Source organism: Mobula hypostoma, chromosome 3 (assembly GCF_963921235.1).
Source record: "Mobula hypostoma chromosome 3, sMobHyp1.1, whole genome shotgun sequence".
Taxonomy (NCBI): domain Eukaryota; kingdom Metazoa; phylum Chordata; class Chondrichthyes; order Myliobatiformes; family Myliobatidae; genus Mobula; species Mobula hypostoma.
The window spans coordinates 7454369-7473592 of record NC_086099.1 but is presented as its reverse complement, the minus strand read 5'-3'; the positions used below and the strand labels follow the sequence as shown (position 1 = coordinate 7473592).

Here is a 19224-nt window from a genome sequence, read left to right as displayed (position 1 = left end):
CCCTGCATCCTCTTAGCATCCTCCTCACAGCTAACACTGCCACCCAGCTTCGTGTCATCCGCAAACTTGGAGATGCTGCATTTAATTCCCTCATCCAAGTCATTAATATATATTGTAAACAACTGGGGACCCAGCACTGAGCCTTGCGGTACCCCACTAGTCACCGCCTGCCATTCTGAAAAGGTCCCGTTTATTCCCACTCTTTGCTTCCTGTCTGCTAACCAATTCTCCACCCACACCAATACCTTACCCCCAATACCGTGTGCTTTAAGTTTGCACACTAATCTCCTGTGTGGGACCTTGTCAAAAGCCTTTTGAAAATCCAAATATACCACATTTACTGGTTCTCCCCTATCCACTCTACGAGTTACAAACTCAAAAAATTCTATGAGATTCGTCAGACATGATTTTCCTTTCACAAATCCATGCTGACTTTGTCCGATCATTTCACCACTTTCCAAATGTGCTGTTATCACATCCTTGAAAACTGACTCCAGCATTTTCCCCACCACCGACGTTAGGCTAACCGGTCTATAATTCCCCGGTTTCTCTCTCCCTCCTTTTTTAAAAAGTGGAGTTACATTAGCCACCCTCCAATCCTCAGGAACTAGTCCAGAATCTAACGAGTTTTGAAAAATTATCACTAATGCATCCACTATTGCTTGGGCTACTTCCTTAAGCACTCTAGGATGCAGACCATCTGGCCCTGGGGATTTATCTGCCTTCAATCCCTTCAATTTACCTAACACCACTTCCCTACTAACATGTATTTCGCTCAGTTCCTCCATCTCACTGGACCCTCTGTCCCCTACTATTTCTGGAAGATTATTTATGTCCTCCTTAGTGAAGACAGAACCAAAGTAATTATTCAATTGGTCTGCCATGTCCTTGCTCCCCATAATCAATTCACCTGTTTCTGTCTGCAGGGGACCTACATTTGTCTTTACCAGTCTTTTCCTTTTTACATATCTATAAAAGCTTTTACAGTCCGTTTTTATGTTCCCTGCCAGTTTTCTCTCATAATCTTTTTTCCCTTTCCTAATTAAGCCCTTTGTCCTCCTCTGCTGAACTCTGAATTTCTCCCAGTCCTCAGGTGAGCCACTTTCTCTGGCTAATTTGTATGCTTCTTCTTTGGAATTGATACTATCCCTAATTTCTCTTGTCAGCCACAGGTGCACTACCTTCCTTGATTTATTCTTTTGCCAAACTGGGATGAACAATTGTTGTAGTTCATCCATGCAACCTTTAAATGCTTGCCATTGCATATCCACCGTCAATCCTTTAAGTGTCATTTGCCAGTCTATCTTAGCTAATGCACGTCTCATACCTTCAAAGTTACCCCTCTTTAAGTTCAGAACCTTTGTTTCTGAATTAACTATGTCACTCTCCATCTTGATGAAGAATTCCACCATATTATGGTCACTCTTACCCAAGGAGCCTCTCACGACAAGATCGCTAATTAACCCTTCCTCATTGCTCAAAACCCAGTCCAGAATAGCCTGCTCTCTAGTTGGTTCCTCGACATGTTGGTTCAAAAAACCATCCCGCATACATTCCAAGAAATCCTCTTCCTCAGCACCTTTACCAATTTGGTTCACCCAATCTACATGTAGATTGAAGTCACCCATTATAACTGCTGTTCCTTTATTGCACACATTTCTAATTTCCTGTTTAATACCATCTCCGACCTCACTACTACTGTTAGGTGGCCTGTACACAACTCCCACCAGCGTCTTCTGCCCCTTAGTGTTACGCAGCTCTACCCATATCGATTCCACATCTTTCCGGCTTATGTCCTTCCTTTCGATTGAGTTAATCTCTTCTTTAACCAGCAACGCCACCCCACCTCCCCTTCCTTCATGTCTATCCCTCCTGAATATTGAATATCCCTGAACGTTGAACTCCCATGCCTGGTCACCCTGGAGCCATGTCTCTGTGATCCCAACTATATCATAATCATTAATAACAATCTGCACTTTCAATTCATCCACCTTATTACGAATGCTCCTTGCATTGACACACAAAGCCTTCAGGCGCTCTTTTACAACTCTCTTAGCCCTTATACAATTATGTTGAAAAGTGGCCCTTTTTAATGCTTGCCCTGGATTTGTCGGCCTGCCACTTTTTCTTTTCTCCTTTGTACTTTTTGCTTCTACCCTCACTTTACACCCCTCTGTCTCTCTGCACTGGTTCCCATCCCTCTGTTGTGAACTAACCTCCTCACGCCTAGCCTCCTTAATTTGATTCCCACCCCCCAACCATTCTAGTTTAAAGTCACCTCAGTAGCCCCCGCTAATCTCCCTGCCAGGATATTGGTCCCCCTAGGATTCAAGTGTAACCCGTCCTTTTTGTACAGGTCACGCCTGCGCCAAAAGAGGTCCCAATGATCCAAAAACTTGAATCCCTGCCCCCTGCTCCAATCCCTCAGCCACGCATTTATCCTCCACCTCATCGCATTCCTACTCTCACTGTCGAGTGGCACAGGCAGTAATCCCGAGATTACTACCTTTGCGGTCCTTTTTCTCAACTCCTTTCCTAGCTCCTTATATTCTCCTTTCAGGACCTCATCCCTTTTCCTACCTATGTCATTGGTACCTATATGTACCACGACCTCTTATCCATGAACTTATCCAAATGTCTTTTAAATATTATTGTACCTGCCTCAACCACTTCCTCTGGCACATTATTCCTTATATGCACCACCCCCTTGGCGAAGAAGTTGCCCCTCAGGATTCTTAAATCTGTTAACTGTCACCTTAAACTCGATGTCCTCTATTTTTTATCTCCTCTTCCCGGGACATGAGTTTTTTTTTGCATATATGCAGCACAGAACAGGCCCCTCCAGCCCAATGAGCTGCACTGCCCAGCAACCCACCTATTTAACACTAATCCAATTTACAATGGCCATTTAACCTAATAACCAGTACAGCTTTGGACTGTGGGAGGAAACCGGAGCACCCTGGTGGAAACGCACAGTCATGAGGAGAATGCTCAAATTCTTTTTACCGAGGATGGCGGAATTGAATTCTGACACACCCCGTGGTAATAAAATCACAATAACCGCTACACTACCATGGCACCCTATCCCAAGATGTGCTGGAGATTTCATTCTCCTTGGAATGTTTATATGCAGGAAAGGCATTCTATTAATACAAATAGTTATTTGTAAGAATAAGTCCTCTGAACACTTACCTGAAGCCTTCCATCTAGTGTCCTTTGTATTGTGACACATTTGCTGGGGTGAGCTCCATTGGTTGTTATAGCTGTGATTAATGAATCCAGCTCATCTTTCTTCTCCTTCAGCTTTTTGACCAAGCTCTCAATGGCTCTTTTGGCAAAGGTTTCACTTTCTCCACCTTGTCGATGGCACATCAAACTGTGTACAATGCTCAGGCAGGCATCATTACTAGTCGGGGTATTGGTGATAGACATGATGCTGATCCCTCAATCAGTTTTATTTTGTCCTTAAAAGCACAATCGTTTAAAGTTAACCGGTCCTTCCAGTAAACTAATTGTTCTTCCTTGCAATATCTGCTCGTGTACAAAAAGGCACGAAGCTCAGTCTGTCCGCTGCAGCGAGATATTCAAAGGCAGCAAAGCAATAGGTCTGAAGATTTCCTTGGAGCAACCTTGAAAACAAACCACATAAAGAATATAACTTACAAAAAATTCATCATCTGCAACTTCCTAAGCTGGCATTTAAATTACTGGAATATTGGTTACAATATTTACATTAGAAGATAGTACAGGACAGGAACAGGGCCTTAAACAATCCTGAGATTGAATGAAGGCCAAATAGAAACAGCGGGAGATAGAAAAGACCAAATAAAACTTATAAACAGATCAGATCAATGCTCTATAGTCCTGATGGTGTACAGTGGACAATTAAGCAGCTAAAGCAGGTGTAACAAACAAATCGAAAACAGCAGAGTCCAACAGGGAAGGGAAAAACACAAGGCAGAAGCATTTGATAGCATCTTCAAACAGAAGTGCCAAGTGAACATGATGTCTCAGACCTCCCAACATTGCCACCTTGGTAGGAACCAATCTTCAGCTAATTTGACAAGTTACCTATGATATTAACAAATTGAGAGCACTCAACACTCCAAATTATTGGGAGTGTACAATAAAAAATCTCCCAAAACAGCACACACTTCTGGTTCAGTGGTTCACCTGCAGCCACGAAAATGCTATATGGAAAGTTAATGAGGTATACCCTAAATGAGGTAGACCATGAAAAGCAAAGCAGGTGTAGTCTAGTTAATCATCATGTCAATCCTAATCATTAATGAACATATAGGTATAATTGACAGTACTATAAAACAAGATAATGTGCCTCAATGACTACCGCCCAGTGGCCCTGACATCCAGTATCATGAGATGCTTCGAAAGGCTGGTGTTGGCGTGCATTAACTCCGGCCTTCCAGACAACTTAACCCACTGCAATTTGCCTTCTGCTGTAACAGGTCCATGATGGATGCAATCTCCCCAGCATTTGGATAGTAAACACACCTACATCTGACTATATATATTGGCGAGACCCGACGCAGACTGGGAGACCGCTTTGCTGAACATCTACGCTCTGTCCGCCAGAGAAAGCAGGATCTCCCAGTGGCCACACATTTTAATTCCACATCCCATTCCCATTCTGACATGTCTATCCACAGCCTCCTCTACTGTAAAGATGAAGCCACACTCAGGTTGGAGGAACAACACCTTATATTCTGTCTGGGTAGCCTCCAACCTGATGGCATGAACATCGACTTCTCTAACTTCCGCTAAGGCCCCACCTCCCCCTCGTACCCCATCTGTTACTTATTTTTATGCACACATTCTTTCTCTCACTCTCCTTTTTCTCCCTCTGTCCCTCTGAATATACCTCTTGCCCATCCTCTGGGTCCACCCCCCCCTTTTCTTTCTTCCCGGACCTCCTGTCCCATGATCCTCTCGTATCCCCTTTTGCCTATCACCTGTCCAGCTCTTGGCTCCATCCCTCCCCCTCCTGTCTTCTCCTATAATTTTGGATCTCCTCCTCCCCCTCCAACTTTCAAATCCCTTACTCACTCTTCCTTCAGTTAGTCCTGACGAAGGGTCTCGGCCTGAAACGTCGACTGCACCTCTTCCTACAGATGCTGCCTGGCCTGCTGCGTTCACCAGCAACTTTGATGTGTGTTACATCTGACTATTGTTTACAGGCTGTGGCTTTGCCTTCAATATCTTAATTCCAAGCCAACTCATCATCAAACCATTATTAAAGCCCCCCCTCTGCAATTTGATCATTGACTCCCTGACCAACAGATCACAATCAGTAAGGATAGGCAACACTACCACCCTGATTATCTTAAACACTCGCTGCCACAACTCAGCGCCCTGCTGTATTCCCTGTGATGGTGTGGCCAGATTCTGCTCTACACTGATGAGTTAGAGTACAGAAAGGAGGGAGACAGCTCGTTAACATCTCATCATGACAATAAGGTGTCAGCCTAGGCTCAATACACAGAATGGCCTGCTCATATCAGTAAACAATCTTACGATTTTACGTGAATAAAGAACAGGAATGTGGTGTCATGACAACACCCTATTCCCTCAACATCACCAAAAGAGCTGGTCACTGACTTCAGAAAGGGGAAAAGAGCATATGCTCCTGTCTATGTCAAAAGTATTGAGATTGAGAACTTCAAGTTCCTAGGAGTGAACATCACTGTCCCATCCATCCACAAAATGCTGGAGGAACTCAGCAGGCCAATCGCATCTAAGGAAAAGAGTATAGACAGTCGACATTTCGTGTTGAGACCTTTCACTGGGACAGGTCTCCCACCATAGGCTCTATCTATACTTCTCGTTGCCTCAGTAAAGCCCCACCACAACAGATATTATCTCCACTCCCTTCGGGCAGAAAATACAAAAGCCTAAAAACACATGTCCATGCTCAAGGATTGCTTCTACCCTGTTAGTATTAAAGTGGTTCCCTCTTAATTGGTTAAATGGTAAGATAAGATGGGTTCAACATCATCATCTACTGTATTTTGATCTTGCACATTACCGTTTTTTCTGGGCTGCACTTTCTCCGTTGCTGTTACACTTTATTCTACATTCTCTTATTGTTTTACCTTGTTCTACCTCAATGTATTGTGTAATAAATTGTCCTGTATGAACAGTATGTAAGAAAAGCTCTGTACTAGATCTTGGTACATGTCACTATAATAACCATTTCCAATAGCACACTCAAGAGCCTAACCACGTCCCCATCCTGATCAATGGCATCAGCATCAAATTCTCCAGCACAGATATGAAACAGCCAGATGAAGCCAGGCGTCCTGTCGCAGGTGATATAACTCCTGAATCTAAAAATGCTTTCACAGCTTATACAAAGTTTAATTTAAAGAGTGAAGCAGCTTGGTACTACCAACTCAAATCAGCCTCTTTCAGAGGCACAATGTACCTCATAAAAAAATATTCACTCATCCACTAGTGGTGCAAAGAGACCAGTGTGCCAAGGATTCATTCCCCATTCTGGCTCTCCTCTTCTCATCTGCCCATCACCTCCCCCCACCTCGCCAACCCGGTTCCCTCCTCCTTCCCTTTCTTCCATAGTCTACTCTCCACTCCTATCAGATTCCTTCTTCTTCAGTCCTTTACCTCTTCTACCTCACCACCCAGCTTCAACGGGGTCCACGACCCCAAACTGCTATTGAGGAACCCTCACACACATCTCACCTTACCCTTACTCCCACCCATCCTAATCTTCACTTACCTCCACATCCAATGTACCCACCATATCACTCTTCTTACTTCCACCATCTAAAGCAGAATCCCACCACCGGGCACATTCTACACAACCACCCCCACCACTCAGCTTTCCACGATTCACTCTCTCCATGATTCCCTTCTCTGCTCCTCCCTCCCTACTCAAACCCCTCACTCTCCAGATACAGTGGCATGCAAAAGTTTGGGGACCCCAGTCAAAAGTTCTATTCAAAAGGTTCAAAGGAACATCTAAACAAGCCTGATGCATTCTGGAAACAAGTCCTGTGGAATGATGAAGTTAAAACAGAACTTTTTGGCTGCAATGAGCAAAGGTATGTTTGGAGAAAAAAAAAGAGTGCAGAATTTCATGAAAAGAACCCCTCTCCAACTGTTAAGCACGGGGGTGGATCAATCATGCTTTGGGCTTGTGTTGCAGCCAGTGGGACGGGGAACATTTACTGGTAGAGGGAAGAACGAATTCAATTAAATACCAGCAAATTCTGGAAGCAAACATCACACCATCTGTAAGAAAGCCGAAGATGAAAAGAGGATGGCTTCTACAACAGGATAATGATCCTAAACACACCTCAAAATCCACAATGGACTACCTCAAGAGGCCCAAGCTGAAGGTTTTGCCATGGCCCTCACAGTCCCCTGACCTAAACACCATCGAGAATCTGTGGATAGACCTCAAAAGAGCAGTGCATGCAAGACAGCCCAAGAATCTCACAGAACTAGAAGCCTTTTGCAAGGAGGAATAGGCGAAGATCCCCCAAACAAGAACTGAAAGACTCTTAACCGGCTACAAAAAGCGTTTATAAGCTGTGATACTTGCCAAAGGGGGTATTACTAAGTACTGACCATGCAGGGTGCCCAAACTTTTGCTTCAGGCCCTTTTCCTTTTTTGTTATTTTGAAACTGTAAAAGATGGAACTAAAAAAGTAATCTTGCTTAAAATACTAAAGATATGTGTCATCTTTAACTTTATGCCTTTTGGAAATCAGTTCATCTTTTACTCACTTAGCTATTCACAGTAACAAATTTTGACCGGGATGCCCAAACTTTTGCATGCCACTGAACATCCCTCCCTCATAACCACAAAAAATGTAACACCTACTCTTGCCTCCTTCTTTGCTACCATCTTGGGCCCAAAACAGCCCTTCCAGGTGAGATAGTCTTTCCCATGTGAATCCAGCAGTATAATTTACTGCTTGTGGTGCTCCCATTGTGGATTTCTCTATATCACTCAGTCCAACAATGCTTTACCAAGTACATTCTTGTCCGTCCGCTATGCTAGCTGGCATATCCCAGCAGCCAGCCACCTTAATTCCACTCCCCATTCCCCCATCAACACATCGATCCTCAACCTCAAGTCAAAGCTAAACACAAATTAAAAGAACAACATCTCATTCCACCTGAACAGTCTCCATCAAGGACATATATACAAAAAGATGCCAGAAAAGTGCCAGAACATCATGAAGGATCCCAGCCACTCTGCTCATGGACTGTTTTGTCCCACTCTCATCAGGAAGGAGGTTACATAGCATCCACACCAGGCCCACCAGACTCAAAAACAGCTGCTTTCCACAAGCAGTAAGACCTCCACCTCCACCTACTAACCCACCCTTCCACATCCCCAACAACCACTACTTTTATCATTTAAGCATATAAGCAACCTTACGTATTTATATTTATTATTTTTATTATTATTGTTATCTGATTGCAGCAATTATTTCATTCCCCTTTACACTTGTGTACTGGAAAGGCCATTAAACAATCATAAATCTTAAATGTGATGACATGAATATGAAATTCTCAAGCATTATTCTTCCACCTGTCACCCCTCAGTTTACATGATCATTCCCTCACGTGGTTCCAGTTTTCACCTACCAGCTTTGTTTCAGCTCTTCCATCCACGGTTTTATATAGGAACCTTCCCCCTCTTTCCCATGCAGAAAAACGTAGTGGTTAGCATAAAGCTATTAAAGTGACAGCAACATGGGTTCAAATCCCGCTGCTCTCAGTAAGGAGTTTGTACGTTCTCCCTGTGACTGCATGGGATTCCTCCAAGTGCTCCGGTTCCCTCCCACATTGCAAAGATGTATGGGTTAGCAGGCTAATTGGTTACATGGGCTCGTTGGGCCAGAAGGACCCGCTGAGTTCCTTCAGCACATTGTGGACTGCTCCAGATTCTGACATCTGCAGTCTCTTGTGTCTCTAGTAAATTTTCTTTCTCAAATGGAGAGCATTTTAAAATACATGGGAATCTTCAAAAATACTGATCCCTAAACCAAAATCACTAGAACAGTAAGACATAGGAAAACTTGGCCCATCAAGTCCACTCTGCCATTCCATCATGGCTGTTTATTATCCCTCTCAACTCAATTCTCCTGCCCTCTCCCCGTAAACTTTGATGCCCTGACCAATCAAGAACCTATCAACCTCCGTTTTAAATATACACAATGACTTGGCGTCCACAGCAGTCTGTGGCAATGAATCCCATAGATTCGCTACCCTCTGGCAAAAGAAATTCCTCCTTATCTCTGTTCTAAATGGACGTCCCTCTATTCTCAGCCCGTGCCCTCTGGTCCCAGACTCCCCCATTATAGGAAACATCCTTTTCACATCCACTCTATCTAGTAAATGGTCTTTTACTTCACTGACAGTGGCAACCTGCAGCAGAAAAATTTACTGTGATATTTCCAGCATGACAACATCAACCTCCAGTTGAACCAAGATATTTAATTGGCTGTAAAGTGCTTTGTGGCATGCCAAGGTCATGAAATATGTCACCCAAATACTTAAGATTTCTTAACCATCTGCTATTTAATTTTGCATCCAACTAAATCACGTTTTTTGGTTTGAAGAATACATATTGAAGTACTTAGTTTACATCAACAAATGTAAAAACACTTTACTCTGTTGTTCTGTTCCCAACAACAACTCAGCCAGCCTGGCAAACTCAGTCTGCTCCATCATGAACACCAGCTTCCCCAGAAGCAAGGACATCTTCAAAACGTGATGCCTCAAAAAGTCAGCATCCATCATAAAGGATTATCATCATCCAGGATATGCCCTCTTCTTTGACGGTAGCAATGCGAAGAGGTACAGGAGCCTGAAAACACACAATGTTTCAGGAACAGCTCCTCCCCCTCCATCAGACTTAGAAATATAGAAACACAGAGAACCTACAGCACAATACAGGCCCTTCGGCCCACGATACTGTGCCAAACATGTACTTACTTTAGGGTTACCCATAGCCCTCTATTTTTCTAAGCTCCACGTACCTATCCAGGAGTCTCTTAAAAGACCCTGTCGTATCCCCCTCCACCACCATTGCCGGCAGCTCATTCTACACACTCACCACTCTCTGTGTAAAAAACTTACCTCTGACATCCCCTCTGTACCTACTTCCAAGCACCCTAAAACTATGCCTTCTTGTATTAGCCATTTCAGCCCTGGGAAAAAGCTTCTGGCTATCCACACGATCAATGCCTCTCATCATCTTGTACACCTCTATCAGGTCACCTCTCATCCTCTGTCACTCCAAGGAGAAAAGGCTAAGTTCACTCAACCTATTCTCATAGAACATGCTCTCCAATCCAGGCAACATCCTTGTAAATCTCCTCTGCACCCTTTCTATTGTTTCCACATCCTTCCTGTAAGGAGGTGACCAGAACTGAGCACAGTATTCCAAGTGGGGTCTGACCAGGATCCTGTGAAGTTGTGACATTACCTCTCGGCTCTTAAACTCAGTCCCACGGTTGATGAAGGCCAATGCACCGTATGCCTTCTTAACCACACCTCAACCTGTGCAGCAGCTTTGAGTGTCCTATGGACTCAAACCCCAAGATCCCTCTGATCCTCCACACTGCCAAGAGTCTTACCATTAATTCTATATTCTGCCATCATATTAGACCTACCACAATGAACAACCTCACAGTTATCTGGGTTGAACTCCATCTGCCACTTCTCAGCCAATGTTTGTATCCTATCAATGTCCCGCTGTAACCTCTGACAGCCCTCCATACTATCCTCAACACCTCCAACCCCCCCCCCATCAGCAAATTTACTAACCCATCCCTCCACTTCCTCATCCTGGTCATTTATAAAAATCAGAAAGAGAATGGGACCCAGAACAGATCCCCGAGGCACACCACTGGTCACCAACCTCCATGCAGAATATGACCCGTTTACAACCACTCTTTGCCTTCTGCGGGCAAGCCAGTTCTAGATCCACAAAGCAAGGTCCCCTTGGATCCCATGCCTCTTTACTTTCTCAATTAGCCTGGCATGGGGTACCTTATCAAATGCCTTGTTAAAATCCATATACACTACATCTACTACTCTACCCTCAATGTTTTTAGTCACAAACTCAAAAAAATTCCATCAGGCTCGTAAGGCACGACCTGCCTTTGACAAATCCATGCTGACCATTCCTAATCATATTATGCCTCTCCAAATGTTCATAAATCCTGCCTCTCAAGATCTTCTCCATCAACTTACCAACCACTGAAGTAAGACTCACTGGTCTATTATTTCATGGGATATCCCTACTCCCTTTCTTGAATAAGGGAACAACATCCGTAACCCTCCAATCCTCCGGAACCTCTCCAGACCCATTGATAATGCAAAGATCATTGCCAGAGGATCAGCAATCTCCTCCCTTGCCTTCCACAGTAGCCTAGGGTATACCTCGTCCAGTCCTGGTGACTTATTCAACTTGATGCTTTCCAAAAGCTCCAGTGCATCTTCTTTCTTAATGTCTATATGCTCAAGCTTTTCAGTCCCCTGTAAGTCATCCCTACGATTGTCAAGATCCTTTTCCATAGTGAATACTGAAGAAAAGTATTCATTAAGTATCTCCGCTATCTCCTCTGGTTCCATACACACTTTCCACTGTCACACTTGATTGGTCCTATTCTCTCACGTCATATCCTCTTGCTCTTCACATACTTGTAGAATGCCTTGTGGTTTTCCTTAATCTTGCTTGCCAAGGCCTTCTCATGGCCCATTCCGGCTCTCCTAATTTCATTCTTAAACTCCTTCCTGATAGCCTTATAATTTTCTAGATCTCTATCATTACCTAGTTTTTTGAACCTTTAATAAGCTTTTCTTTTCTTCTTGACTAGATTTTCAACAGCCTTTGTACACCACAGTTCCTGTACCCTACCATCCTTTCCCTGTATCATTGGAACATAACTATGCAGAACTCCACGCAAATATCCCCTGAACATTTGATACATTTCTGCTGTACATTTCCCTGAGAACATCTGTTCCTAATTTATGCTTCCAAATTCCTGCCTTATAGCTTCATATTTCCCCTTACTCCAATTAAATGCTTTCCTAATTAGTGTGTTCCTATCCCTCTCCAATGCTATGGTAAAGGAGATAGAATTGTGATCACTATCTCCAAAATGCTCTCCCACTGAGAGACCTGACACCTGACTAGGTTCATTTCCCAATACCAGATCAAATACAACCTCTCCTCTCGTAGGCTTATCTACATATTGTGTCAAGAAACTTCCTGAACACACCAAATAAACTCCACCTCATCTAAATCCCTAGCTCTTGGAAGATGCCAATCAATAATGGGGAAATTAAAATCTCCCACCACGATGACCCTGTTATCATTACACCTTTCCAGAATATGTCTCCCTATCTGCTCCTCGATGTCCCTGTTACTATTGGGTGGTCTATAAAAAACACCCAGTAAAGTTTTTGACCACTCCCTGTTCCACCCACAGAGACTCAGTAGACAACCCCTCCATGCCTTCCTCCTCTTCTGCAGCCCTGACACTATCTCTGATCAGCAGTGCCACGCCCCCACCTGTTTTGGCTCCCTCCCTGTCCTTGCTGAAACACCTGAAGCCTGGCACTCCAAGAAACCATTCCTGCCCTTGAGCCATGCAAATCTCTGTAATGGCCACAACATCATAGCTCCAAGTACTGATCCACACTCTAAGCTCATCTGCTTTATTCATGATGCTTCCTGCATTAAAATAATCACATCTCAAACCATCAGTCTGAGCGCATCCCTTCTCATCACCTGCCTATCCTCCCTCTCACACTGCCTACAAGCTTTCTTGATTTGTAAATCAACCGCCCCTTCTTCCATCTCTTCAGTTCAGTTCCCACCCCCCAGCAATTCTAGTTTAAACTCTCCCCAATAGCCTTTGCAAACCTCCCTTTCAGGAAATTGGTCCTCATTGAATTCAAGTGCAACTCATCCTTTTTGTACAGGTCACGCCTGCCCCAAAAGAGGACCCAATGATCCAGAAATCTGAATCCATGCACCTTGCTCCAATCCCTCAGCCACGCATTTATTCTCCACCTCACTCTATTCCCATACTCATTGTCGCGTGGCACAGGCAGTAATCCCAAGATTACAACCTCTGAGGTCCTGCTTCTCAACTTCCTTCCTAAATCCCTGTTGTCTGTTTTCAGGACCTCCTCCCTTTTCCTACCTATGTCGTTGGTGCCAATATGTACCACAACCTCTGGCTCTTCACCTTCCCACTTCAGGAAATCGTGAACGCAATCAGAAACATCCTGGACCCTGGCACCTGAGAGGCAAACTACCATCTGCATTTCTTTCCCGCATCCAGAGAATCACCTGTCTGTCCCCCTAACTATAGAGTCCCCTATCAGTGCTGCCATCCTCTTCCTTTCCCTACCCTTCTGAGCCACAGGGCTAGACTCTGTGCCAGAGAAGTGGCCACAGTTTCGTCCCCCAGGTAGGCCAACCCCCCGCAACAGTACGCAAACAGGAGTACTTATTGTTAAGGGGGACAGCCACAGGGGTACTCTCTAGTATCTGCCTCTTACCCTTCCCTCTCCTGACTGTTACCCACTTATTTGTCTCCCGAGGCCCCAGTGACTACATGCCTATAGCTCCTCTCTATCACCTCCTCACTCTCCCTGACCAGACAAAGGTCATCGAGCTGCATCTCCAGTTCCCTAAGGACACAGATGTGGCTGTCTGGGAGGCTGGGAGTGTCTGTATACCCCAGTATACTACCAATACTTTTTTTTATACTATGTACTACTTAGTTGTTTTATAATACAGGTCAACCTTCTATAATCCGGCACCATTGGGATCTGAGGAGTGCCGGATTAGTGAAAATGCCGATTTACAGAAGGATCACATTAACCAATAGCTAATTACCTCATCATACCTTTAAAGTATCAAAGGATTCAAAGGTTCACTTAATGTCAGAGAAATGTATACAATATACATCCTGAAATGCTTTTTCTTCGCAACCATCTACGAAAATAGAGGAGTGCCCCAAAGAATGAATGACAGTTAAATGTCATTTAAGCTCCTAAGCTACTCCCTCCCGCATGTAAGCAGCAGCAAGCAACAATCCTCCCTCCCCACCGGCAAAAAATAAAGCACACCCACTACCAGCACTCAAGCGTGAGCTAAGCGATAGCAAAGGCACACATTTGCAGTTACCCCAAACACTACATTGCACTCGCAGTTACTAAGGGAGTCCTCGTTAGTTTCTTTTCCTCCGCTTAGTAATATGCTTAAATTCAGCGGGTCACCACGTCTGATCTGAGGTCATAGGCAGAAGAAAACGGAGCGCCGGCCGGGCAACGCCGGAAGGTAGTGTGCGACTGCCGGCAGGCGGGCGAGAAGGTGGACTGACCAGCGCATGCCAGCTCCCCCGCCGCTGGCGGGTGCCAGGCTGCCGCGCCTCATACAAATGATATTAATAAATGCAGGATCAATTTTTTTTATTGCAGTTTAGTTTCTTTAGTAATAGGAATTACAATGTATTGCTGCAAAACAACATACAGTACTTCACAACAAATTCCAGTGATATTATATTAATCCTGATTATGATTCTGAAACCTCTATGACCCCCGCTTTGACTTCAGGCATTTAGGATCTGTCAATCAGAAAGCCGATATCAAGCATCCTCAATATTAAAAAATCGTACTAAAATACAGGTGCACATTCTTTTATCCGAAATTCTGAAATCCAAAAAGCTCCGAAAACCAAAGTTTTTTTCGCCAACAGCTGACGTCACTCAGGTGTGACGTGGCAGCACTAGCAGAGGCCGCCAGACGTCAGTTGTGGTTCAGCGCTCGTACTGGTTACACGTGCATTTGCTGTTCACTGATATTTTGTGTTCACTGTTGACTTTGTGTTTAATTTCACTGTGAAAATGTCAAAAAGAGCTGCAGATACCCCAATGGGTAACAATGAGAAAAAGAGAAGGAATCTTCTCTATCAATAACGCAGAAAGTGGAGTTATTGCAGAAGCTCGATCATCTTGTGTCTGTGCAGCGTCTTACCGAAGAAAATAAGTGTCAGAGCTACCACTGTGTATGATTTAAATAAACAGAAACACAAGTTACTGAAGTTTTACAGTGACATTGACATTCTACATTTATTCCAATAAGTCAATTACCATGTGTTTGATTCAGTTCGTTTGAAGCTGTGTATTTTTGTTTTATTGAATGTTTCTGTTGGAAATAAAATTTCTTCTTGTCATTATTCCCTAAACAACACAGTATAACAATTATTTACATAGTATTTACATTGTATTAGGTATTATAAGTAAACTAGAGATGATTTAAAGTATAGGCGAGAATGTGTGTAGGTTTGGTGCACCGCTGGGTCCTGAAGACCACCGTACTGAGACAGTTAAATAAGGGACTTGAGCATACGTGTTTTTTGGTATGGTGGGGGGGGGGGCGGGGTCTGAAATCCAAAAAATTCTGAATTCCGAAATGCAACTGGCCCCAAGGATTTCGGATAAGGGGTTGTGGACCTGTACTACTAAAGGATCTTACTGAAATATACTCAAAATTCAATACAATCCAGTCTTTCAGTTTTAAATTCATTTTTCAGGATGTAGACATTGAGTGCCCATTCTTGGCTGTTATTGAGAAATCAGCCAAGCCGTTTCAGACTATGATTCGTTGCTGTGGGTCTGAAGTTGTAGAGAGGTCCAGCTGGACAAGCTTTCCTCAGATAGGGCATTAGTGAACCAGCAGGGTTTCATGGCTCTGGCCTTTTATTTAAATACCAATAAAACACTAAAAACAATAACCTTCCTTGTCTAGGACACACTCCTGTGAGGAATTTCAAGGTATCAACAATCATCTTGAATGTTACAGTGAAAATGAAGATTTAGAGGATGTAATCGTCAAAAGGCAGTCAGTCCATTAACTGCACTGTGCACTGATTTTATTAATTTACAGTCAATCAAAAGAACACAGCAGCATACACAGAATCAATTCCTCTGTTGACATTTGTTATGAGCTAAAACAAAGTTTTATAAAAAAACGAGAAAATCTGCCAGTGCTGGAAGTTCTAGCAACACACACAAATGCTGGAGGAACTCAACAGGCCAGGCAGCTTCGATGGAAAAAAAGTAGTCGATGCTTTGGGCCGAAGGGTCTCAGCATTTTGTGTGTTGCTTGGTTTTGTAGTTCTGTAGTAGTATTGACAGTGTTCAAATCTATTCAATATTTTATTTAAATACATAATTTCTTACTCAATTTGCATTTTTGTACTTCTTTAACTATTCGATGAAACTTTGACTAACTAGGGCAGCTGCTTATCTGGGCCAAAATGTACCGGTCCCTTTGTGTCCCCAGTTACCCAGAATCCACTGTAATTCATTACGGGTTTGAAGAGATTTGGTATGTCACCAAAGACACAAGCAAATCTAGAGTAATTCTGACTGCATCATTGTCAGAATTGATCAGAAAAAGTTGCAGAGAGTTTAAACTAAGCCACCTCCATCTTGGGCACTAGACTCCCCACCATCAACGACATCTTTAAAATGCAATGCCTCAAGAAGGTGGTATCCATCATTAAGGACCACCACCAGCAAGGACATGCCCCCTTCTCATTACTATCATTAGGGAGGAGATACAGGAGCATGAAGACACATACTCAACCCTTTGCAATTACCTGGTTTTCTGTATCAACTAACTCACGGTAACAGCCAAACACAATCTGTCTATTTTAGACAATATCCACATACAAAACTGTTTCAGTTCATCAATATTTCTGGGAGAGCTTACATGAACAGCCCTCTTCAAGTCATACCACAACATCCCAATTGCACTAAGATCCAAACTCTGACAAGGCCATTACAAAGTACGGGGGGGGGGGAGGGCGTGTGGTGAGGAGGAGGGGAGCTGGAGGAGGGGGGAGGAGGAGGGCAAAGAGGAGGGGAGCTGGGGAGGGCGGGGGAGGAGGAGGAGGGGAGCAGGGGAGGGCAGGGAGGAGGAGGGGAGCTGGGGAGAGCGGCGGAGAGGAGGAGGGGAGCTGGGGAGGGCGCGGGGAGGAGGAGGAGGGGAGCTGGAGAGGGCGGGGGGGAGGAGGAGGGGTGGGCGGGGGAGGGTCCGAGAGGTGGAGGACCGCGGGGGGGGGGTTCGAGAGGAGGGGGAGGACGGGCGGGGGGGCCGAGAGGAGGGGGAGGACCGGGGGGGTGGTCCGAGAGGAGGGGGAGGACCGGGGGGGGTGGTCCGAGAGGAGGGGGAGGACCGGGGGGGGGGTGGTCCGAGAGGAGGAGGAGGACCGGGGGGGGGTGGTCCGAGAGGAGGAGGAGGACCCGGGGGGGGGTGGTCCGAGAGGAGGAGGAGGACCGGGGGGGGGGTGGTCCGAGAGGAGGAGGAGGACCGGGGGGGTGTGGTCTGAGAGGAGGAGGAGGACCGGGGGGGGGGGTCCGAGAGGAGGAGGAGGACCGGGGGGGGGGGGTCCGAGAGGAGGAGGAGGACCGGGGGGGGGGGTCCGAGAGGGGGAGGAGGACCGGGGGGGGGGGGTCCGAGAGGAGGAGGAGGAGGACCGGGGGGGGTGGTCCGAGAGGAGGGGGAGGACTGGGGGGGGGTCCAAGAGGAAGGGGAGGAGTCGGAGGGGAGAGGCTGGAGGGCAGGGATTGTTGGAAAGGAGAGGGAGAGATGGGGACAGTCTGGAGGGCAGGGGGTGTTGGAGGGGAGAGTGAGAGATGGCAAGAGGCTGAAGGAGGTGTTGGAGGTGTGAGTGAGAGATGAGGAGAGGCTGGACTGGGGTGCAGTGGAGAGCAAGGGGGGGTAAGAGGCTGGAGGTGGGGAGATGCTGGAGTTAGGATGTTGCAGGGGAGAGGAGGGGAGTGGGAGAGATGGGGAGAGGGAGAGATGGGGATAAGCCGAAGGGGGTGTTGGAGGTGCGAGCGAGAGATGGCGAGAGGCTGGAGAGGTGGGGTTGGAGGGGAGAGGGAGAGGCTGGAGGGCGGGGGGTGTTGGCGGGGAGAGCGAGGGAATGAGGATGAGCGAGAATGTGTGGTAAGGGAGATAAACGTTTAATGAGAGCGAGGAGGAGTGAATAAGAGTATGAGAGTGAATGAGTGTGTAAAAGAGTAAGTGAAGAGGACAGAGAATGAGAGAGCGTGAGAAGGAGCCAGTGAGAATAAGAAAAGGGAATTTTAAAAGTGTATTTCTGTGTATAATGTTTTGGGGGTATGTGGTGAGACCGGAAACCTACCCCCTCCAGTCTCGTGTTTACGGTGTCGAGAGGCCCCTTTAAAGATCTGAAACCCGAGCCGACGAACCAGTATAAATATCTTTTCGATCACAGTGCATACTCTCATCGGCCAGCGGACCCTGACACGGCGAGAACAGTCGCGGCCACGGGACAACAACCAAGGGCGGTGTGCGGTGATGAAAGAAAAGCCGGGGCCCTCGACGATGTTAAAGAACCAGGGCCGTATGCCGGTGAACGAACAGCAGCCTCCCCCTGCCCCAGTGAAAAAGCCCCGGCCGTGAGCTGCGGCCTAGCCGGGCCTCGGCGCCCCCCCCCCAATCTGACGCCAAATTTCCCCCAGCCCTGCTTACCGCTGCTCGCTTGCCGCTGTCGGAGGCCAGCCGCTCTCCGGTGACTCTCCTCCCGGAATACCCAGGCCGCATCGGAGCTCAGCGCTCGACTCCCGGGTCTCATTTACTCGTTTTCACCGGGCTCTGTCCGCTCCCCCTCACCCAGTTTTTGTTCAGGACACAACATGGCGGCCGGTGAGCGCATGCGCCCTGCGAGGTGTGTGTTGTGTCAGGAGAAGGAGGCAAGGCTGAAGCCCTGGGTCCTCAGCTGGTGCAGGGACAACAGACAAGGCTGGTCTCATCAGCTGGTGTAGGGGCAAGAAGCAAGGCTGAACCTTTGATCTCCTCAATCTCTTAAAATGGGCGAGTATTAGGGCAACACACACACAATGCTGGAGGAACTCAGCAGGCCAGGCAACATCTATGGGGGGAAAAAAAGTACAGTTGGCGTTTCGGGTCTGCTGTGTACCTCCAATATTTTGTGTACGTTGCTTGTTTTTCCAGCATCTGCAGATTCTCTCTTGTTTGGGAGTATTTAGGTGATCCTTTATCAATAATTTTATTTAATAAGTGTTATGTACACTGGATAATAAAGATAATTAAGATTAATACATCAAATGAATATAATTAGATTTTGCAATGATAGGAAGAACTTAA

The 19224-nt window shown here is 45.7% G+C and overlaps 1 protein-coding gene across 1 annotated transcript in view; it reads right to left on the bottom strand.

Moving 5' to 3' along the window:
• smad4b (SMAD family member 4b) overlaps positions 1-18771 on the bottom strand; it is a 108579-nt gene extending 89808 nt beyond the window's left edge. The window contains exons 1-2 of the mRNA XM_063042619.1: positions 18589-18771; positions 3193-3629 (exon numbers count right to left, since the gene is read on the bottom strand). Coding sequence (XP_062898689.1) covers positions 3193-3432 — 240 coding nt within the window. The 5' untranslated portion in view covers positions 3433-3629; positions 18589-18771. The remainder of the gene's footprint in view (positions 1-3192; positions 3630-18588) is intronic.
• Between the last annotated feature and the right edge of the window lie 453 nt (positions 18772-19224).